Source organism: Mchenga conophoros, linkage group LG15 (genome assembly GCF_057382185.1).
Source record: "Mchenga conophoros isolate Kocher_MC1m ecotype Shallow Benthic linkage group LG15, M_conophoros_male_GT1.1, whole genome shotgun sequence".
NCBI classification, from domain to species: domain Eukaryota; kingdom Metazoa; phylum Chordata; class Actinopteri; order Cichliformes; family Cichlidae; genus Mchenga; species Mchenga conophoros.
Genome location: NC_140540.1, coordinates 35,642,881 through 35,665,608, shown reverse-complemented (window position 1 = coordinate 35,665,608; position 22,728 = coordinate 35,642,881). Strand labels below are relative to the sequence as shown.

The window sequence follows — 22,728 nt, the reverse complement described above, 5'->3', positions numbered from 1 at the left end:
CTGCCTTAAAGGGAAGCCTTAATAACCTTCACAGTGTAATTTTGCTTCATCACATTTGTCTATTGATGAAGTATTTATATAGTGATATAGTGGAATGGTTGCTTGTAGAATTACAACACCTATACTGATGAAAAGGATTTGAATGGTCTGATCTGGTACATCAATGTAACAATAAGGCAGATAACTGTACGCAACACTCAGAGAAGAATCAAAGGGAAATACAAAGTTTATTTGTTGCACAAGAAAACACAGTAGAGGGCGACATCGCCGGTATACCATGCAGTCAAGTATTACAGCTGTGTGCTTGTCTCATGCAGCATGCACTGGACAGAAGAGTCCACAGGAGAACAAATGCACTTGTACGACACTTTGACCTGCCAAACTTGTTCTTTAAGAGTACGCTCAACAGAGGCTGAAAAATCCCTGTGGTGGACTTCAGCAAAGCATTTTTTTTAAACACATACAAGGTTATTAAAAAGCAACCAAAACATTATCCCTCATCATGTTTACATATTTAAATTGGCTTTTCCTGTATGCAAAAAGAAACCTCTAATGTAAATATATATTTTATTACTCATCTTTAACACTTTTACTTTTGGTGTAAAGCATTTTTCTCATGCACATAAGAACAAATATGCATGTTTCCATCCATCCCTTTTCCCCCACCTCCAATTAATTAATATTTAAAGCTTCTTTTTGAAGTCTGAACAACAAGTCCCAATGATCTCGTTCTGCAGGTACATGCAAATATCGAAAATGCTTCTGAGCTTGGTGCCAAACTACTCATTAAGAACAGTGTCTTTAAAACTAAACATAAAAAACAAACGGATATGCAGCTTCTATGAATGTCGTTTCCTTTGCGAGTATCAAAGAGGATAGTTTCATCGTGTACAGCCACAGAATATAAAATGTTTGTACAGTACACAGCATGTTTGTTCATTGTAAACAATTCTGTCAGACTGCAAAAATAACTGAGTGGTCCGTCTGTTTGCGTCACTAACACAACAACATCATCCCGTAAGGTTTTCATCACAAGATTTAAGGTTTTTTTTTTCCCTTCTATGGTTTTTAAGGAAGAAGAGGGGTTGAAGTAACACAACAGCTGTTTAGAAAGAGAAGACTCAGAGTAAAGTTAGTACAAAAGCCAGGAACAGCCACTTACAAAGAGGACGACAACTCTCCAAACGTCATGTCTGTTGTGGAGAAAATGTGATGTGCAGCCAGTCTGTGCAGCTGTCAAATACTGCCTGAATTTAAAAGACAGAATTCCCAAAAACTCCCTCTTGCCAGAAATTGTCTTCGTGCATATTATGTCCTTCAGTACACTTGGAATTATACACACTCTTGTTACCAAAATATACATCAAAATTTGCACAATACAAAGACAAAAAACCAAAAACACTTGTTCAAAGAAGCCCTGATTTCACTGTAAATATGTTTATCTCAGTTTACCTTTCACATTCGGTTACAAAAAACTTATGTCTAAATGTCATTAGTGCACTTTTCCCCTTTGGATGTAAACAGCACTGCACAGCACATGAAGTAGGACCAGGGCGTTTACGGATGGTCTCTTTCACATGCACATGTGGGAAAAAATAATGATTAAAATGGAAAAACGCTACAGCTTCTGGAAAAGGTGAAAACAACAACAACCCCATAACGCACTTGTACGTACTTGTGCTTGCAAAAGTCCAACATGTGTCAGAGTAAGTAAGGAAACCTGGCCAAAAAACGAAAGTCAAATAAAATGAGTGTTTTAAACGCTCCCTTCCATGTTCTGAAGTAAAACGGCGTGCTGTGAGATGAACGCGCCCGATCAAAGAGTTCGACTGATAAACTCACAGCACACAGAAAGGTGGACGTGGATCATCCGGAGCTTCAGGCTCGGCGTCTTTTTCCACAATAGCAGTGGAAACGAACAAACAAAAACCCCAAACAAATCTTCCTAGTGACTGAAAATTACAAGTAACATTTCTGCCTTCAATGATATGGCTTAGAGGACATTGCACAAGATGCCATGGCACATAAAAACCCTTCGGCTCCGTATCTTCATAAGAGAAGACAAAGGTGGGTAGTGTCTCACCGCGTTTGCAACATTATTCTCAGCAAGAATAAAAAAAAAAAAAACAATGCCGTTCCCGTGAATTCACACTGTGAGGAACATGACCAACACAACAAGCTGTGCAAGATTAAAGTACATGAAGGGATAAAGCCATCAAGGAAACATGGACCAAACATCTTCAGAGCCTCTTCTTTGATACGACCGTTTTATTAACAGTTGTTTTTCTCCCCTGCATTCTAGTTTGAGCGTAGTAGCTTCAGTTTTACTCCTTCTAAAGGATGCATCAATACAAATCCATGCAGTACTGTAGCCATCAGCTGCAGAGATAGATCCAATGACGTGTCAGTCATGTTGCTCACAGTGTGAACCAGAGATCGTTTTAGGTTCAGGAAGACCTACAGCAGTACTACAAACACACACAGACACTGAAGAAGAAAAAAAAGCGACCTTGACTCCTCGTACCTTTTGGTCCAACAGTTTTACGCAGCATTAACACTTCTACTCTGTACCAGAATTTATTTAAAAAATAGACAACTTTTGTTTGTTTTTTTTAGAAAACAATCCATTCAGAAGACATAAAACCATATTTTATGGATACAAAAATGTTGAGCCTTGGCTGGTCAACCCATGAGAACTTCTTTCTTTTCCCCTGTTACAAACGCATCATGAAATGTAATAAATAAGACCAGAAAGGTCAGCGATGCCTGAAGGCAACTGTTTTTTTTACAAAACAAAATTCAAGTAAAAGTTTCTCCCGCTCTTTCAGCCCGACAACTTTGAGAATGACTTAACATCTTCGTCACCCTTGAAAGACAAGAGCAGGTTTTAGGAGTACAACGGCGAGCTGTCACTTTCTCAGGTGCCCTTTTTGTGTTTGCTCTCTGCACTCTGGTGTCTTCTCTGGTGCAATTTTAGGACCCGTGGAAGTGGTTTCTGCTCCCTGCCTGCAGCTCATGTTGGTGAGAAGACATCCTGTTTGTTCCCGCGGAGATGCTGTGACGTCCACCTCCACCTCGGGCTTCTCACCAGAGTCCTCTCCATCTGAACACGGCTCCCACTCGTCTTGCTCCTCGCTCTCCGTAGAGCCCTGCACAGCTATCTGCGGCACAAGCGTGAACCTCCTCACCACGGGGACGTCCATCTCGATGTCCTGACTGCTTTGGGGTCGTGTCACAGTCCAGGCCGCTCTGTGCTGCGTTTGAGCCCCTGGAGGTGTGCTGCTCCCCGCTGCATTACTGCTGCTTTTCTCCTCTGGCTCGTCGAAGCTCACTTCCTGCACTGCCTCCTGCTTCTTAAAGGAGTCTCTCCGCTCTGACAGGTTCAGCTTCCGCATCACAACCAGCTGCTCTGATCGTTCAATCCTTTGGCTGCTAATGTACGGCCCAAGTCTGCTGTGGTCAACCCCAATGTAAGCGATGCCACAGGCTGCGTCCATCTCTGAGTCGCCCAGCAGGTCAGCCTCACCGTAAAACGGCACTTCCAGCGTGTGCCTGCGGGGGGCTTTTGACTTCTTGTCAGCGTGATATACTCCAGACAGTTTCTCCGCTGACTGCACCCTCTTAAGCAACGGTGAACGAGGCGGCTCTGCACTGCGTGGCCGGACGACATGCCTAACGATGGTGGGGGGAGACAGGGTTTTTCCGTGGTACGTGTGAAGGTTTTTGGCGAAGCCTGGCAGAGGAGAGGGCGAGCGCTGTGGGGAAAGCGGCTGATTAGAGGATGAGGAGCTGCTGCAGGCCAGAGGCGAGGGGGGGATGTTGCTGGTGGATTTGCGGCGGCCCACTTTGCTGTAGCGTTGCGGGCTGAGTTTAGAGCCCAGGCCGAGCGTGATGGGCCGGCTGTGTGTGGCGGGAGAGCTTGGAGAGCTGGAGCAAGGCGACGTACTCTGTGGTGAGTTATTCTCTGGAAAGTAGAGGCAGGACTGTTGAAATACTCACACTACAAGCTGCAGTTTGCAGCAGGGCAAACAACACTTTTAAATTTCAATTCTATTTCAGTTCAGTTTTATTTATGTAGCACCAAATCACAATAACAGTCACCTCAAGGTGTTTAATATTTTAAGGTAAAGACCCCACAAAAATACAGAGAAACCTCAACAATCAGACGACTGCCTTTCACAAAGCACTTTGGCAACAGTGGGAAGGAAAAACCCCCTTTTAACAGGAAGGATCCTTTAGGCTGAGGGAGGGGCAGCCATCTGGGTATTATAAGACCTTCAGTGTACCTGCAGAATCTCAAATGACTACATTTCCTTAATTACCGTGGCCCTGATGGTCAGGTGCGGGGCTCCGGCAGGGTGTGGAGGGCCCCGGGGAGAGGCTGTGGGTCGGGGAGCCTGGAAGACTCTCACTGGAGGAAACAGAGTGATGAAGACCTGAGGAGAAGCTGCGACTGCAGTGCATCACTGTGCTCTGCTTGGACAGCTTCTTAAAGATGGTCCGTCGCCTAGAAGGGACGATATATAATTCACTGTTGTAGCTTACACTTGAAGGAGAAAGAGCCTCCCAGAGTAAACAGATGATGAGTAACACAGCAGAGCTGCAAAGACAGAGAGAGAGAAAAAAAAGAAACCCAGAACCCAGTCAGATGCTCACCTGTCATAATTATCTCTCCTCTTGCTCTTCTTGCTGCGGCGAGCCATCTTCCCTTTGTGTTTGGTCTTTCGTGCAGGACCGACTTTAATAGAAGTGTTCTCGAGCGCTATGGTCTGAAGGGCCACCTTGTTGCCGCTCTGCACGTTTCGTGAGAATGAAAGAATTTTTACAGACCTTTCAACACAGAAGCAACTTAAAAAGCAAAGTTCAAGTGCCACGCAGCTCCGAGCTGTACCTTCAGCAGCAGTTCGATCATCTCTGTGTGGACCAGGCCTTGGACAGACTCTCCGTTCACGTGGGTGATGAGGTCTCCAGTGCAGAGGCCTGCCTGGTGAGCCGGGCTGCCCTCCTCCACACTCTATTGCGATGGTGAAGTGAGTGAGTTTCAAACTGAGCATTACATAACAACCTTTTTATATCACTACCTTCTAGTTTTGGATCACCAAAGCAAAGCAAAATATTTGGAACACGCTACAGTTTACAAACACAGGTTTCAGATCTTTGATCTGTTTTAAGGCTTGTGGTTAAAACCTACCGACACCATGTGATGCACGGTGTAGACGTCGCTGTCGCCCATGTACACACGGATGGCCTGCAGGGTGAAGCCGAACTTCTTCCCTGAGGTGTGGATGATGATTGGTGGCCTCAGGCTGCCGGGGCTGAATGACAGATCCCGGTTTGGGGACGAGTCGCGGGATGAGGGGTTGGAAGACAGTGAGCGTGGGGAGATGGGACCGGGGTGGAGGCCACTGGGTGAATCGTCTGAAACAAACACACAGTTTAGAGATAAATAGACTCATAATCTCACATTTTATGACTCAAATTAGAAGGCCAGTTTTAATTCCACAATTAGAAACAAAAACTGCTGTCTATGGATTACATGTTTAGACTATATTTGCAGAGGTTCTCTGTCAAAGCGGAGCAATAAAAACCAAACTGATTCTGCTGGATTTAAAGTAGTTATGATAACCTTCTGCACCTGTAGTGATGATGAGAGACAGGGCTGAGACAGAGGCAGACTTGGGAACCTTTCCTCCGCAGGGAACCCTCTGCCTGTCTGGCGTCTCCAGCTGGTTACCGAAGCGCCGAGGGCCTGCCGTGTCCTTAGGGGATGACTGCTTCCCGCCGGTACTGTTGCTGCGAATCCTGATCCGCCGAAGATTTGACACCACCACCTCTGCTGCGGACAGAAGGTGTTAAGTGTGAATGTTTCTGGCAGAAGCACCTGGACGTGTTATGAAGAGATGTGTTAAAATAAAAAAAAGTGGATTTACCTTCATCATCAGTGGAGAGGGCAAACCGGGGCATCGTCTCCAGGCTGTGAGTGCTGCTCATTACCAGAGGACTGGTGCTTCTGTCAGACTGGGAGGAACTGGAGGAGGCCCGGGGGCGAAGACTAAAAACAGTAAAAGCACACAAAAAAATGTTGAACTCATAGATCAGCTGATTGAGGATCTGTTTTCATGCAGACCCACAAACTCAGCCACCTGTTTATTATATTATGAATACTATGAAACGTGCAAAAATACGAAAAAGAAACAAGAATAAAGAGGAATAGCAGGTGTCCACATCTTCTGTTTACCTGGCCATGCGTCCAGACTGCCTGTGCTCAGCACTGCCATCTGCTGGGCTTGGCGAGGCTCCGAGCCCTGCCGCATCCCCGTGGTCCTCTTTGTCCTCGCTGTGGCTGCGGTCGGAGGAGAAACTCAGGTTGGACGGTGTTGCCAGGTGTTCTGTGCTGCTGTAAACCTTGATGACAAACAGGTGAAAAGGTGTCAGTTAAGATCTGACTTTTCAAATTTTTTGGCACTCTTACAGCAGATTCTTACTGCAGCAGTCTTTACCTTGCTGAAGCGATGAGACCAGGAAGCAAACTGTCGGATTTCCAAGGAAGACTCTTCGTCGTTAGTTTCGTCGTCTTCGTCAGAGGCCAAATGATGATAGCGATCCAAACGAGCTGAATATGGCAAAAAGGGAAGATGCTCTCATTTAAGAGAAAGTCAAACTTCATGGTATAATCCCGAGAAAAACTCATCACTCTGCAGTTTTATCTTAGCTCGCCCGTATTATATTCCAGCTAAATTTAACCTGCATCCCATCTCCAACACCCACAATTATGGACAACGTTTTGCTCTCACTACCATGTGAAGTCAAGATTACACAGAAAAATAAACCACAAAGAGACTCAGCAGGAACTCACTGTCAAAGTAGCTGGTATCATCCTCGGCCTCCAGCTGAGGGATGAACTCGGCTTTCTGTCGGAGGAGTCCGTTCCAGTCCAGCCCCAAGAAGAAGGGGTGCTGCTTCACCTCTGAGGCTCCACCTAAAAACATTCAGTTAAACACTGGATTAGGATCAGGGTGAAACTCCTCTTGCAAACATGTTTACTTCATTCTTAGTTTCACTTTTTTAAAATTATTCAAATGTAATGTCCCCCTTGCTATAAACCTTGTTTTTCTGATTTAGCTGTACAGACCTGTATAAAAGATCCCTGCTGTAATTTATCAGCATTACCTGTTCCCAGCCGGTCCAAAGGGTTCTGCCTCAGCAGGCGGGTGATCAAATCCTGTGCATCAACAGGTAAGGCATCCTCTCCTTCAGGCCAAATGATTTCATCTGACAATCAGAGAAGATAATAAATAAAAGTACAAAATTAAATATTAATTAAAACCAAATTTACAGTCTTACAAAGACATTAAACAGCAAGTCAGAATGTTTGTGTTTGCCAAAGCATAAGCTTGCCCAGGACTGATGTGGTTAAGATTCTGAGAGTGAAGCAAAGTTGTAGACTTCTGTGCCTACGTCACTGCTTGTGTTTTCAATTCAAATAAAAGGAAAAAGAAACTAGTTTAACATAAAGATTTGATCTCAGTGGCTATTCTATGCTGTGATTCTATTTTTTAAACCTGATGCTCGATTTTTAAGTAGAGAATTCATTCATTTCAAGACGTACCACTGACAACTTGTCCAAAAAGCTCTTCGGGAGTGTCTCCAAAAAACGGGACGCAGCCGACCAGAAATTCATAAAGGATGATCCCCATCGCCCACCAGTCCACTGGCTTCCCATAGCCCTGTCTGAGGATCACCTCTGGGGCAATGTACTCTGGAGTCCCACACACCTGAGGAAGTAAACCAGCAAACATCAGTTTGGATCAAGTGCCTCTACAATCACTGCTGTCCAAAAGTGACAGGTGATTCATCTCTTACACCTGAAGTTGTCTCACCTGCTTGTCAACAAACTCTCTTGTGTCTTTCTCTATGTGACCTTCATACAGGTTGGTCGTCATGTTCATCAGGCCGATTTTAGAGAGACCAAAGTCAGTCAGCTTGATGTGGCCCATAGATGTAATCAACAAACTGTTGGGGGAAAGAAGACGTCAGTGTAAGCGGCGCATTTTACAATTTGTCAAGAAAATGAGGATAAGGGCTGAATTACAGAAAAATCAAGACTCTACATGTGCCCGCTCACAGACCCAACTATGTCAACGGATCCTAATGAAAGCAAGAAAAGCAAGACGGAAGAGCTGAGTGAAGGTGATGTTGGAGATGTCCTTACTTGTCAGGTTTAAGATCCCGATGCACGATGCCGTAGTTGTGAAGGTACTCCAGAGCCAGGACCGTCTCAGCAAAATACATCCTGGACATTTCCACAGGCAGTGGGCCCATGTTTTTCAGCAGGTTGGCACAATCTCCACCTTAAAAGAACAGAACACCTTAAAAAACAACTAAAATCCCAGTAACAGCAGTGATCCTAACACACCAACTGTCCGAGGCAGTAATGCACAGACTCTTATTCTCAGACTCTCTGCATTGGCACTCACTGAAACCGGGTCTTGTTTAAGCTAAGCTAAAATGTTAGAGACATAAAACTGTAACAGCCCCCGCAGCCTCTCCCTTCTTTACCTTCTACATACTCCATGACCATGCAGAGGTGACGTCGTGTCTCAAACGAGCAGAACATGGAGACAACAAAGGGGTTCTCAGCAAAAGTTAGGATGTCCCGCTCCACAAACGCCTGCTGGATCTGGTTCCTCAGCACCAGGTTCTGACGGTTTATCTTTTTCATGGCAAAGCGCTGACGGGTCTCCTTGTGGCGAACCAGATACACCGCCCTGCCAAAAACCAAACAAACCTCATTAGCTCAATTACCTGGAAACGGGTAAAAGGCACAGTCACAGTGGCTCACAAAAACGTGCACAAAAAAGGTTGAAATTGAGGCAAACTGCATCAGAATAACAACAATAAAAACTACTTCCAACTAAATGTATTTTCCGCTTCCTGACACCATTTAATCTTTCATCTTAGCTTTGCGACACTTTGCAAATAAACAAAGTGTCGCAAACAAACAAACATCATTTCTAAGATGAAGCAGTGAAATGCAGTTAAACAGACTTGTGCTCTTACCCATAAGCTCCGTTACTTATGAGTTTGATGGTCTCAAAATCACTCTCAAGAGGTTTCCTTCGAGTTGGAGTCAGCGTCTGTGGGCTCTTATTCTGTGGCTGTTTACGCCCATGTGAAAAATTAAATAAGCAGACAGAAGCAATGCTGTGATTAATGCTGATTGCAGATTAAAAGCCAACTACTACTCCAAATACTAATTACACCTGCAATCTACTTAACCAAAATAACATTGATTTTAAATATTTTTGGCATCCTTTCACAATAAAAAGAGTCACCGTTTCCTGATCCGCTTTAAACACATTCAGCACAGCACGGTGGGCAGATCTGAAGAAGCGTGTGCACTTTTCATCTTTGGTAAATGGACTGATTCTACTTTACCTGAGCACTCAACATTAAATCATCTCCTCTCCCAGTATAAACACACTAAAATATAAATAATGGCTCCTAATAAATGTACAGCAGGGAACAGCGGCAGTGTGAACTCTTCCCTGCCACACACTGTCCAATACTGTACATTTATTAAGATCCATTATTTGAATTTTAGCATATTTCAATACTTGGTTTTTGTATTTATTCTAGTTATTTATACTGTTTTAGCTATTGTTTAATAGCACGCTGCATATACTGAGACCTAAGATGCTGTGTTTAATTTCTAACATGTCAAATGGTTGAATAAAGCTCAGCCTGAGTCTGTAATATTATTTGAACTTATTGAATTAGTCAGTTCACCTCCACAGAAGCATCTGTTTCCACTGACACTGACGCTGAGGGCGAGGGACTGGCATCATACTGTTCAAGCTGTACCATGTCTAGAAATAAAAGAAGAAGAGGCTTTAATTTGGGTTTCCAACATTTCTGCACCGATCACTTAAAAATGCAGTCTGCTCTTCATCTAAGTCAGGACTGTGTATTTGTTGCAGTATCATAAAGCATAATAATAATAATCACCTACTCGGGGCAGCATGTTACTTAACCCATGTCTGAAACAGGCTTTAAAAAAAACATCACATATGAGCCACATCACAGGCTTCGCTCGATAACTGATTAAATTTACCTTCTAACGGGTCGCGTGTGAGGCCCAGCTGGCTGATGATGTACCGCGGGATGTCGGTCTTGATTCCCTGGCCGACTTTGGCGTGGCCTTCTGCCGCTTCGAGTAGGTGGTAAAACTCTTCTGGATCAAACTCCTGTCACCAGCATCCAACAGCAGTGTAATTAATGCAGAGTGTCGGGAAACTGAAAGGCATCCAAGATGCCATTTGATTTACTACTAAAAATCCTAAACAAAGCTATGCGCAGAGCTGTCGGGGTAAGGTTGCCGACTCAGATCAGATTTGTGTTAATAAATGGCTGATTGTTGGAGATGACAAACTTGGTATTCGATTGACAAATTTAGGTAGCTTACCAGACATTCGAGGAGCCGAGCCGGTCGAGAGATTATGATGAGGATCTTTCTGACTAGCTGGGTGATGACGGTTACCTCTTCACTTTCAGAGCGCTCGTAGGCCTGGAAAACACAAGGAGCCATCAGGAGACTCAACTCAACAGATTTCCAGTTTCAGAGAGGGACTGCAGACGGTTTGGGTCTGAGCGGCAAAAACATGGCTTACATTTACGATAAAGTTTGACCAGTTATTTGTGTGAACATGAGGCGACTGTGATTAAAATGGCTTTAATTTAAAAATGTTAAAATCGCTGAACGAGCGTCTACATTTTAGTCACAACTTGATCTCTGTGCTTTTAATCCACCGTGGAGGTGCACAAAAGCAAAAACTGTGTCACTGTCATTTAATATTGAGAAACTGCATGTGCCAAAAGGATCATCAGGGATTATACAGTGGGGCAAAAAAGTATTTAGTCAGCCACCGATTGTGCAAGTTCCCCCACCTAAAATGATGACAGAGGTCAGTAATTTGCACCAGAGGTACACTTCAACTGTGAGAGACAGAATGTGAAAAAAAAAAAATCCATGAATCCACATGGTAGGATTTGTAAAGAATTTATTCGTAAATCAGGGTGGAAAATAAGTATTTGGTCAATAACAAAAATACAACTCAGTACTTTGTAACATAACCTTTGTTGGCAATAACAGAGGTCAAACGTTTACTATAGGTCTTTACCAGGTTTGCACACACAGTAGCTGGTATTTTGGCCCATTCCTCCATGCAGATCTTCTCGAGAGCAGTGATGTTTTGGGCTGTCGCCGAGCAACACGGACTTTCAACTCCCGCCACAGATTTTCTATGGGGTTGAGGTCTGGAGACTGGCTAGGCCACTCCAGGACTTTCAAATGCTTCTTACGGAGCCACTCCTTTGTTGCCCGGGCGGTGTGTTTTGGATCATTGTCATGTTGGAAGACCCAGCCTCGTTTCATCTTCAAAGTTCTCACTGATGGAAGGAGGTTTTGGCTCAAAATCTCACGATACATGGCCCCATTCATTCTGTCCTTAACACGGATCAGTCGTCCTGTCCCCTTGGCAGAAAAACAGCCCCATAGCATGATGTTTCCACCCCCATGCTTCACAGTAGGTATGGTGTTCTTGGGATGCAACTCAGTATTCTTCTTCCTCCAAACACGACGAGTTGAGTTTATACCAAAAAGTTCTACTTTGGTTTCATCTGACCACATGACATTCTCCCAATCCTCTGCTGTATCATCCATGTGCTCTCTGGCAAACTTCAGACGGGCCTGGACATGCACTGGCTTCAGCAGCGGAACACGTCTGGCACTGCGGGATTTGATTCCCTGCCGTTGTAGTGTGTTACTGATGGTGACCTTTGTTACTTTGGTCCCAGCTCTCTGCAGGTCATTCACCAGGTCCCCCCGTGTGGTTCTGGGATCTTTGCTCACCGTTCTCATGATCATTTTGACCCCACGGGATGAGATCTTGCGTGGAGCCCCAGATCGAGGGAGATTATCAGTGGTCTTGTATGTCTTCCATTTTCTGATGATTGCTCCCACAGTTGATTTTTTTCACACCAAGCTGCTTGCCTATTGTAGATTCACTCTTCCCAGTCTGGTGCAGGTCTACAATACTTTTCCTGGTGTCCTTCGAAAGCTCTTTGGTCTTGGCCATGGCGGAGTTTGGAGTCTGACTGTTTGAGGCTGTGGACAGGTGTCTTTTATACAGATGATGAGTTCAAACAGGTGCCATTCATACAGGTAACGAGTGGGGGACAGAAAAGCTTCTTACAGACGACGTTACAGGTCTGTGAGAGCCAGAGATTCTCCTTGTTTGAGGTGACCAAATACTTATTTTCCACCCTAATTTACGAATAAATTCTTTACTTTCTTTACCATGTGGATTCATGGATTTTTTTTTTCACATTCTGTCTCTCACAGTTGCAGTGTACCTCTGGTGCAAATTACTGACCTCTGTCATCATTTTAAGTGGGGGAACTTGCACATCGGTGGCTGACTAAATACTTTTTTGCCCCACTGTATGTCTAAGGGAACCCTAACTGATCCAACAGGCAAGTACAGTTTATCACTATTAGCACCATTTCATCCACCCCTGAAAAAAAAGCTATAAAAAAAAAGAGAAATACAAGAGCACTGCTTTATGGGGAAACAGTGAAATAAAAATAAATATAAAATTCTAAGGAAGTGGATAGGGCTTTAACAAAAACATGAAAACAGGTGCCGCCTGATAGAATTACATCAGAAATGACGCCACTTCAAACGAAGAGCAATTATCAGAATAATCCGCGGTGGGTGGGCGGAGTCTTCGTGAGTCATTTTCAGTTTCTTCTATAATAACAGAGAAACACCCTGTTCTGGTGACGATACAGCAGCACAGCACACTGTGTATTTGTGATCCAGTCATATGAGAGCTAATTGAAGCTTCCTGCACAACAAGACTATTACTAATCTCAGCCACCTGTCAAATATGAGGATACAGACTCAAGAAAGTGGCCCTAAAGGAAATGTTGCTACTACACCTGTCTACCAGCATTTCTGAAACATGAGATACTCTTTCACAATCTGCCAAGCTTCCTGTGGCTGTGATCGTCATTTCTGTCTACACTTAGGTTTGTGTGGATTATATTTTAATCTTCTGGTAGTGAGTGTAGTAATGTGTAAGTTAAGAAAGACAGCAGTTACTCAAACCTTACGGTCACAGGCTTTCTCCTGCCTGCTCTAAACTCTTGTTAAAGCTTTTCTGTTGTACGTAACTGTGATACAGGCCATGTCTGTGCCTGAAATCACTGCCTAGTGCTATCCATATTTACAGTGAGTACTGCTATACCGTACAAAGTGCAGTATCCCCACAGTTCCTCGTGATCAACACTGACGAACAAAAGAACAGATCGATGAGAAGACAAAGAAAAGTGGATTTTAAGACAAATGTACACAAAAATATTTAGCCAATAAACAGACATTATTTTTGCTACTTAACAGCTGAGCTGAAAGGGGAGGCTCTGACACAGAATCAGAGGATCAACAGTTAGCCCAGAACAGGCCTAAATGGGGGTAAATGGTAAAAGTTTTACGTATTTCCCGGAATGAAGAGGAATATCTTCATCAGATAATTAATGATGCTATCAAAAAGTGTTTTTGTTACTGTGCCCTATGACCTCCTTCTATGCCGGACAGAAATCCTACTGTCTAGCACCTGGTCAGCCCTCTCAGGATTCTTTAACTGTTGTCAGAATCAGATGTAAATGTGCTGAAGGTGCTTTCAGCTACTGTGGTCCTGTTCTTTGGAACAAGCTGCCTGCTGACCTGAGATCAATTACAACTGTGTACAAATTCAAAAACAGACTTAAAACCTTTTCATTCACCCAGCCTTACAGGTGTTGTTGCTTTGTTGTTGTTTGTTGTTTTTATTTTGTTTTCACTGCCTTAAGGTATCATTTTTATGTTTTTGTCTTCTTCTTGAATTTACATGTAATCAAATGTAATCAATAAAATTGCTACTACTACAACACGTTTTTTTGGCAAACTGGAAAGCTCTCCGGGTGGTTCAAAAAGGTCGTCCAGGAAATCGCTTCCTTACTGCAGGAACTTCAAACACCCGCTGTCTCAGAAAAGCCCCCAAAATTTTGCATGACTCATCACACCCAAATTATAATTAGTGTAAAGTGCTCTCATCAGGCAAGATAATAAAATCAAGGACAAATAGACTAGAAAAACATTTTGTACCCCACAGCCAATAAAGCATTAAATGCAGTTTAAGCATAGTTTGTAATTGTTATGATGGGACCAGAGCACAATCACAAACCCGAAGAAGTCCAGATATGGGAAATAGAGAGCAGTGAATGATTATTAATAATTGTTACTAAAATAGGCTATAGTCTTTATGTTTATATCCTTGCTCTCATTCCCCTTTATTGTATCTGTAACATGCAACTTCTGCCGGTGCTGTGCTACTGGAAACTGAATTTCCCGGAGGAACACACCCGAGGGATTAATAAAGTTTCATCTAATCTCTAACCTCTAATCTAGTCCAGAGCACTGTTCAGGTGTTTCTTTCACAAAGCTACTTTTTGTGCATTGCTTCCTGTAATGTACAAGATTTTTATAACAAATTAATAAAAAATGTGTCACTTTTCAGGCAACACCGCAGCCGTGTATCCACGTGGAGGGCTGGAGCCTGCGCAGCTGTCACAGGGTGAGACGCGGGACACCCCTTGGACATGTCCCCAGCCTGTCACAGGGCCCCCTGCATATACTGCATGACAAAGACCCAGAGAAAACTTTCTGGAAAAAACTGTTGCCCTTTTTAACAAAGTGGCCTTGGCACACAAATCAAGTCGTGCGTGTGTGTGCGTAAATATATGACATTTGCTCCACTGTGCGGGAACAGACTTATCAGTTCAGCTGGAAGTACAGAGAGTTAGCCGTGCCTGCTGTCTGAAAGCACGCAGAGAAACACGGGAAGAGGTTGCTATAGAAACTAACACAACATGCATAAGACCTGTGACAAAAGTGCCTCTCAGCATCACTGAAAATTTCCACTAAGAGATCTATTGTGTGTGCCGTTGGCTATCACTGGAGAGGCATGGCTGATTGCACATTTCACCGGGGCTCGATCAATCCTCTTTCAAAACGTCATCACACCCGAATTAAAGAGTTCAGCATCAGTTCATCAGCTGCTGCTTAAAACCAGAGAGAGCATTTGGCCTGCACCGCTTCTCTCATCAGTCCTGCAAAACCTCCAGTGTAACTGGAAAGCATTCACAGGTCTTTACTTGTTCCACATTTTGTCATGTGACAGCTTTGTTCCAAAATGGATTCAGTTAATTAATGACAAAATACTGGTGGTGGCCAGTTACCCCTCAGCTTCCTAGAAGATACACCTCAGCAGTGTGGATGCCTTTCAGATGCACCCTATGTCAGATTGAGGGATTCTCACCTCGTGTAGCAGCTTGTCTAGCTTCTCCTGCAGCTCAACAAAGTAACGAGAGGTAACCAGGCCGTTCTGGGACTTATCCAGACAGTCTCTGACCAGCTCCACCAACTGGTGCTGGATGAAGCCCAACACCCCGTCAGCCAGCCGGAGGGAGCTGTCTGGAGAGTAATGTGTGACAATCTCCAACAAGCGCTCCTCCATCTGGGCTGTGGCCTGCAGGGAGCACACAAACACAGAGTTAGAACAATTAAACGAGCACTGATAATCATTTTTTAACCCCTCTCTACAGCAAATTAAAAAGAATTTCTCCAAATGTTGAAAAGTGGGCTTTAAAAGCTTGTTTAAAAGCATTTCTCCTTATTGAAACAAAACCAAAACCCAAAAAGGCTTCAGGACGCTCCACACAACAACAGGAGAAATGCAAAGTGTGTTTCTGGTTTGAATATGTCTTCGTTGAGAATGCAAAGTTACAGATATCCTGTACGTACCTTTGGAAAACGTTCTCTGTAAACATGGTTCATCATGACTATCTCATTATCGAAGGAAACACTTGATCGGCCCGGGCTACGAAAAAGCAAAACACAACAAATTAGTACATTGCAACTGATCAACACAGAGACATTTATTATTACTACTACTACACAGTTCATTGCATTTCTCTTCTAAGCTATTAAATGGCAATGAAGAGTGGTTATGTCATCGAGGCCATCGCAGTTCCCTCGAAATGGCCAGCAGTCAGTTTAGTTCAATCCAACCAACACACACACGTCGGCTCTTAACTAATAGCCTGAGTGTGACTGAACGAGGGTTTTGAGGTCAGCATCAACGATACTTTTGATGTCAGCCTGCGAGACAACATTCAGGTTTGGTGGCTCTTAAGCTGCTTAAGCTCCAATCAAGGTGGATTTCACTGTCAGGTTTTGATGTTTCACTTTAAGATGCTTCCGTACCGGCAGCAGCAGAGGTTTCTTCTAGCCAAAACTGTGTGAATCATCGACATCAAATAATTAGTCACTCGCTGCAGCACCACTCCAGCATTGAGGCCAAAGGGAAGGTGTATTTTTACAGAGAAATCTTGCTTGATGAAGCTTCAAACAGAACAGATGGAGGGAAAACCTATCACTTGCAAACAGACTCCCAGAGTCTTTTTTTTCTTCTTCTTGTCATAAAAGACGCCTCTGTTTTACTGGATGGCTTCTGCCCAACACACACTGCTGCAAAGCTCGCTGCAGTTCGCCGCATCAGACACCCACCACCCTCGACTACAGTTCAGCAGCTATGAGACGATGATCCCCGAGGCGCTCTGTTAGCTAGCACGCCCACGCGCGGCACACCATGGTGCCAGAACACAGAGCACTCAGGCACTGCACAAACAGCACGGAGCAGAGCCAACAGACAAAAGTTGTCAAAAACGCACCGCTTTGCAGTCAGATCTCCACCTGCCTGCCGGCCAACGGGCATGTGCGATCAATCGGAGGCAGCTGAGGTGCCAAAACTGGCGCTTGAAGGCGTCTTCAAATCTGACAGTCTATAAATGATACAACAGCGCTCGTGTTCTGTAGTCGCTGTCCAAAGTTAATCTGAAATGTAGATAGTTAATCCTTTCGGACGGATTACTGCATTTAATCTGTGTGAAACATTACATGTTTTTAATTTGATGGTAGAACAAGAAACAATCTGAACAAAACAGACAGGAGGCTGTGAGAGGTTCTCCCATCTCCGTGTGGATCCTTCCGTCGGTGTCAGAAGGTCGTCTTAAAATAGTGATCCTGTCATTACTTTACACTTTATGTTTTCAGTAACTGAATAAATAACTAAAAATGGCTACCCTAAACAAAGTTTAATTGCACGCTTTTTTAGTTTGTTCAGTTCTGTGTCAATTATCCACCTGAGGCTCCGAGACCGCGGTCGTACCACCGGCGAGGGCCGTCCGTCCTCGTCTGTTATGCTGTCTGTGCTGCGGAAGTGCTTGAAGATGAAGTGAGGCTCGTCTTGTGTCGGCTGGTAGGGAAGCTGGTGGAGACGCTCCTGGGACGAGGAGGAGGACTGCGCACACAGAAAGAAATTAATCAAATGTCTTGAAGGATGTTCAATCATCAAGGTAAACAAACCCCAGAAAGTTGATTCTGTTCATCTACATGTTGCGGTTTCAGTGGGAGAAACGTTTTATCACTCAGCCAAGTGACTTGCAGCTGACTGCAGGTTTCCCCAACCTTATAAACACTACATAGTGACCGAAACTGGCACCATTGACTAACAATGGGTCGTGAGGTCAGTTTCATCATCATTAATATGCAAATTGTCATGAGCTGAAGTTTCTCCCGCTGAAAACTCTGCGTTCAGATGAAAAGAATCAAGTTTCTTGGAATCCATCAAATAAGAAAAATACATCTATTTTCACATTTAATACTGAGCTTCTTTTGAGGCTGATTTAACCAAAACAACGAGCAGTATCTCTTCAGCCCTTCTGAGCTACTTGTTTTGACATTTGAATAAATGTTAAAGTATCCAAATCTTTACTTCCGACCCATCATCTTGTGCAGTGCTTCTAAAGAGTGGGAAAATATTTAAATGAACTCAAAAATGACTTAAGACTGAAAATCCCCGAGAAAGGATCTTCACCTCAACACTACAAAAGCCCAACAGCTTCCCAAACTGGCAAAGATTTGCTGCTGTGTTCACGATTAGTAAGTGCAAGCTAAGCCAGCTTTACATGTTGCAATACGCAGCATCAGCCCTGTAACCACTGCGGGCTGCTTTCACAAAAGAAGAAAAACAACTAATGTTGCAATTTGCCGGTCTGCTTTTCAGGTGGCATCACTCAACAAGGTAGGCTGCTAAGACTGAAGATCACAAACGGGTTCAGGCAAGTCGGGCAAAGCAAAGGACAACAGCAAACTGAAATTGGTTCTGCATTGTGAGCCTGACTTAAAGGATCATCGAAGGGGAAAAAATAAAATTAAAGCTAAGCTCGTCTTACTAGGCAAGCACAGGCCTACGCATGTGCTGCGTTCTGGCTTCACTCGGGTTTCAAACCCTGCTCTCCCATGAGAAGGTGCTCTTTTCCTTTGCAGTACTGTGATTTTCTGCTTGGACAATCTTTATTCTTTGTATTTTACTGGCTCTACAACAGACTGACGACCTGTCCGAGGTGTACCCTGCCTCTTGCACTATGATAGCTAAAATAGGCTCCAGACCACCTGCAACCCTGAACTGGATACTGATGGATGGATGGATGGATGCACTACTTCAGTGAGAGTAACTGAATCTGGAAAGATCTGTGATATGCTATGAAACATAAGAGTCTAGTTTCTTTTCAGACCAGCTGAAAAACAACACACTGAAAGGTTATAATTGTTTAAAAGACATAACGAATGAACTCAGTGATTTAAAATAATTCCACATAGCATCTTTCAGATCAGAATATTCCACTTATGCATTCTCATAAAATAGATCAGGCACCTGTGAAGATTTGCCCTAAATCCAAATTCACAATGTATATGAATTTAGGTGACCAAAAAACCAAAAGCCTACAGAAGCATTATTATTATTATTTGCAGTCATCTTCCATGTCTACCGAGGCAGAGAGTAACATCTTTTCAAGCAAAATAGGGGACGGTGTCTGTTGCCGGCAATCTGTTTCATTTTGCGGTCCATGTGTCGTGAACAGAACGGGGCCAGAGGGACAGCATCTGCGAAGTCTCTTTCTAAAGCCTCAGTATAAAGAGGGCAGCGGGGGCCACTGAAGAGCCCTTTTGTCCCCACTGACCTCTGGGGCTATGCCGGGGTCGGCCCAATAAACCTCCTTATTAGAGCTTCACACAGCAGACTTTCAAAGACTTGGCAGACTGCCGCCATTACGAACTGTTCATCTGACTGCCGTCTGGTGACATCATCCAGTAAATACAATTATGGCTTTATTCTGCAATAAGACAATTCGCAGTCTTTTAAAAACATCTGGTTGAATCACTGTGACATCCTGTTGCTCAAAAATGCTGTTTAAAGCTACCAAACACTAATGTCTCAGTGTACTGTTAATGTGATGTTATGATGTTTTGTGTTTTTAATAAAGGCTGTCAAAAAAAATAAAAAGTTCCTGAAATTATTTAAATTTCCTTCCCCTCCTCTCCTCATTAATATGCATCCACGCAGACTGTGTGTGTGTGTTACTTCTTACACCGAGTTCCACAGACTTGGAGAATGACTCACTGAAGCAGACGATGGAGGAAAACAATTAGCGGTTTGTCATCATCAGTCTTGGCATTCACTGTCCCTTATTGCATAAACCAATGTGCTATTTGGGCTGAGTGAGGTGTTAGAATCGCCTGGCTGCCATGTTGTGACCGGGGGACGATGGCGCCATTTTTCCGGGTGTCTTACCGAGACGGTGGAGCTCGGCGGATTGGTTCCATAGCCAGACGAAGGGAGGGACGCCAGGGACCATCGTCGGCCCTCGGCTCTGAGGGAAGCAGACATGCACGTTACATAAGCCTCAGCGGCATAGGCATTAGTTAGCATTTCATAGCATTTCATATGTGAAACCTGTTACATAACAGACAACGGAGGTGTCCTGTGACTACATGAGCATGAAATTTATGTCTTTTCCCCCCCACATATATATATCTAAAAATATAAATGCCCATTTCTCCCTCCCTCCCTCACTTTCTCTCATCACTTGATTTCAATAATCAAGCAATAAGAATTTATGAAGGACAAATATTTTTTGTGTAAAACACACGACAGAAAAGTTTAGACATAAAGACAGGGTGCAAGAATTGGAGAAGAAGCTACCTGTCCGCGCGAGCCAAGTGGCTGCGATCACGACAGCAACGGAAAGAAGGACAAGAAAAAAAAGAAAACAAGAAAGAGAAAAGCAGAGAAGTGAGTTTCAGTGAGTTTTAAGAGTCTTGCACAAATGAACCTGTGACCTCTGGCATTCGGCTGAGGGATTAGTACTGACAATGTTGCCTTCCTTGCCACTTTTCATTTGTCCAGATACAAAGAGTGGAGAGCAAACTAAATTAATTTGAGGATGTGTGTTACATAACAGGAAGAGCCCTTCACTTCAAAGCTGGAAAGAACAAACCTGCAGATTGGACTGTACAGCTGCAAAAAAGGGTGGCGGTGGGAGTATGTTTATGTTATTTGGCATTTGCACGCAGAGAAATGATGCAAGGACTGCACTAAACTTTCACACAGATTGTATGGAGAATCAAGTGCAGCTGCATAGGCTGAGTGGCAAACTTCAAGAGCAGGGCTTTTCCTGCTTAGGCAGAGAGTTTTAGCCTGAGCCAAAGGAAAATCACCAGCATCAACACGCTTTAGTTTATCAAATCACACAAAAATACTGCAAAGGCGTCTGTCGTATAACGTAGCAGAAACTCGTTGCCTTTTTCCCCCCTTAAGAAAAAAAGCATACAACCCTGACAAATAGTGTTAAATAGATCGGGACAGATTTAGTAAATTAATAAAAAGCTTTGACTGCCACAAAAACAACAACAGCAGACGGATTATACTCATGAATCTCTTCTTCCACTAAAGGGTCTCATTAAATGGTGACAACAGGACAACCAGAGCTTCACGCAGTAACAAAAAGAGTTCTCTTCATGGCTGTGAGTCTATTTTATTGCAGCACAGTGACGGTTAGGAATAGATATATGACACAGGATGAGATAATAAGAAAAGTATCGCACAACAATTTATTATCGGCATGAATTTAGAGTCAAGTCTAAGTTCAGCTTATCAAGATAAGTCGAGGGCCATTCCTGTGTATATGAAATTTTTTTTTTTTTTAAAGACATTAACTGACCTTTAATTTGACTGGCTTTTTATACAACAGGAGGAAATCTAAATATTTAATGAATAAATATTTACCTAGTGCCTGTTATTTTGTTGGCAAGCTATGATGTGTTCTCAGAGCAGTCCACAGCACCTGAACCTGCTTATAAGTTTTTAATGACTGTTCTCGGGTGTCTTTAAGGTACTGCCTCACTTGTCGGCTACGCACGCCTGGAGCGAGACAAGCATGTTGCCATGGGAACCGGGCTGAATGATGCGTGAGTAAGGGGGGGTACCCTCCATCTGACTTCACTCATCCTGCCGAGGAGTCTGCAGCGTTAAGGATGGTGGGGAGCGCTCCCGGCTGAGTCAGCCTCAGTCACCTTTCTGCTGTTTTCCTCTCGCTGCTTTTATGAAGACCGTGATCCTGTGTTAGCTTTTTTTTTTTGTCATTTTTTTAAGTGTGTACTTTTCTGATTTGGATTCACAGTAATAAATCACAAAGACGTAACGCGAAACAATGGCCCAGGTGATTCAGAGATCAAAAAACGACTACCTAACTCAATTCAGTTTTATTTATATAGCACCAATTCAAATCAACAGCTGCCTCAGAGGACATATCGTCAGGGGAGACAATGTAAAGACCCTCAAATATTAGTAAGAAACCCCAACAACTACACGACCCCCTACGTGTAGTGGGAAAGAAAAGCTTTCTTTTAACAAGAAGAAAACTTTGACAGGTGGTTTCTTCTTCTTAAAAGGGGAAAACCAGACTAAAGTTGACTTGACTGATGTGCTAGCACCATTAACTTCGACCACTGTTGACCCATGACATCATCCTCTACCAGCACAATCCCAACAACCTTCACTGTAAGAGTTGCCAGTTCCAGGAACTTCAAAAATACATCATAAAGCGATTGATTTTAATTATATCTTTAAAAATACTCACTTGTTGTTGTGCTGATTTTACTTTGTATACAAGTGTAATATGATGGATTTTATGGTTCAAACTTTTAATCGAATGACACATGACCTTTTTACTTTTAAGTTTCATTGCAGTATTTCTGCCACATTCAACATGTGGCTTTCTCTTAACAGCAGTGATGCTGATTAATGTCCATCATCCAACAGAATACAAGCATGATTAAAAACGGCAATAAAGCAAACACTAAACTCCAGGGGAACAATTTTTAAGAAGCATTGCCGACATACCTTCGGGCAAATGGAAAGTTGAGGAAGGCACTGGTCGACACATTTCGTGGACTGTCTAAAGGACTGCTGGCGGCTGAAAGACATAAAAACATAAATGAAAGTTAGCACTGTAATAACATACGAGAAAATGGAACGGAAAACAGATAACATCATGTTTATGCAGTAACCTATCATCAGTGCAAAACTAGCACGAATGGTCCAACATATCATTTTGATATTACTTTTTCAAATGTTGCTTCCAGTCTACTAAGGCTCTCGATTCATGGAGAAGCCTCATCCTGCTTGGCTTTGTTTGAGTCTGCAGATTTGGGTACACTAGAGA

At 43.4% G+C, this 22,728-nt stretch overlaps 1 protein-coding gene across 6 annotated transcripts in view; it reads right to left on the bottom strand.

Moving 5' to 3' along the window:
• Positions 1-208: 208 nt before the first annotated feature.
• mast3b (microtubule associated serine/threonine kinase 3b) overlaps positions 209-22,728 on the bottom strand; it is a 37,506-nt gene continuing 14,986 nt past the window's right edge. For 3 of the 6 annotated variants that reach the window (XM_085246190.1, XM_085246194.1, XM_085246193.1), the window contains 25 exons: positions 22,407-22,479; positions 20,208-20,228; positions 19,797-19,875; positions 17,305-17,462; positions 15,905-15,980; positions 15,420-15,629; positions 10,466-10,567; positions 10,115-10,247; positions 9,790-9,869; positions 9,061-9,158; positions 8,560-8,768; positions 8,213-8,351; positions 7,881-8,013; positions 7,610-7,775; positions 7,171-7,272; positions 6,857-6,979; positions 6,501-6,613; positions 6,239-6,405; positions 5,931-6,052; positions 5,636-5,836; positions 5,192-5,418; positions 4,892-5,014; positions 4,657-4,793; positions 4,323-4,507; positions 209-3,964 (listed from right to left, as the gene is read on the bottom strand). In XM_085246190.1, the coding sequence (XP_085102316.1) occupies positions 2,910-3,964; positions 4,323-4,507; positions 4,657-4,793; positions 4,892-5,014; positions 5,192-5,418; positions 5,636-5,836; positions 5,931-6,052; positions 6,239-6,405; positions 6,501-6,613; positions 6,857-6,979; positions 7,171-7,272; positions 7,610-7,775; positions 7,881-8,013; positions 8,213-8,351; positions 8,560-8,768; positions 9,061-9,158; positions 9,790-9,869; positions 10,115-10,247; positions 10,466-10,567; positions 15,420-15,629; positions 15,905-15,980; positions 17,305-17,462; positions 19,797-19,875; positions 20,208-20,228; positions 22,407-22,479 (4,232 nt within the window). In that variant the 3' untranslated portion in view covers positions 209-2,909. The remainder of the gene's footprint in view (positions 3,965-4,322; positions 4,508-4,656; positions 4,794-4,891; positions 5,015-5,191; positions 5,419-5,635; positions 5,837-5,930; positions 6,053-6,238; positions 6,406-6,500; positions 6,614-6,856; positions 6,980-7,170; positions 7,273-7,609; positions 7,776-7,880; positions 8,014-8,212; positions 8,352-8,559; positions 8,769-9,060; positions 9,159-9,789; positions 9,870-10,114; positions 10,248-10,465; positions 10,568-15,419; positions 15,630-15,904; positions 15,981-17,304; positions 17,463-19,796; positions 19,876-20,207; positions 20,229-22,406; positions 22,480-22,728) is intronic. The other 3 variants (XM_085246191.1, XM_085246195.1, XM_085246192.1) reach the window with 2 other exon arrangements.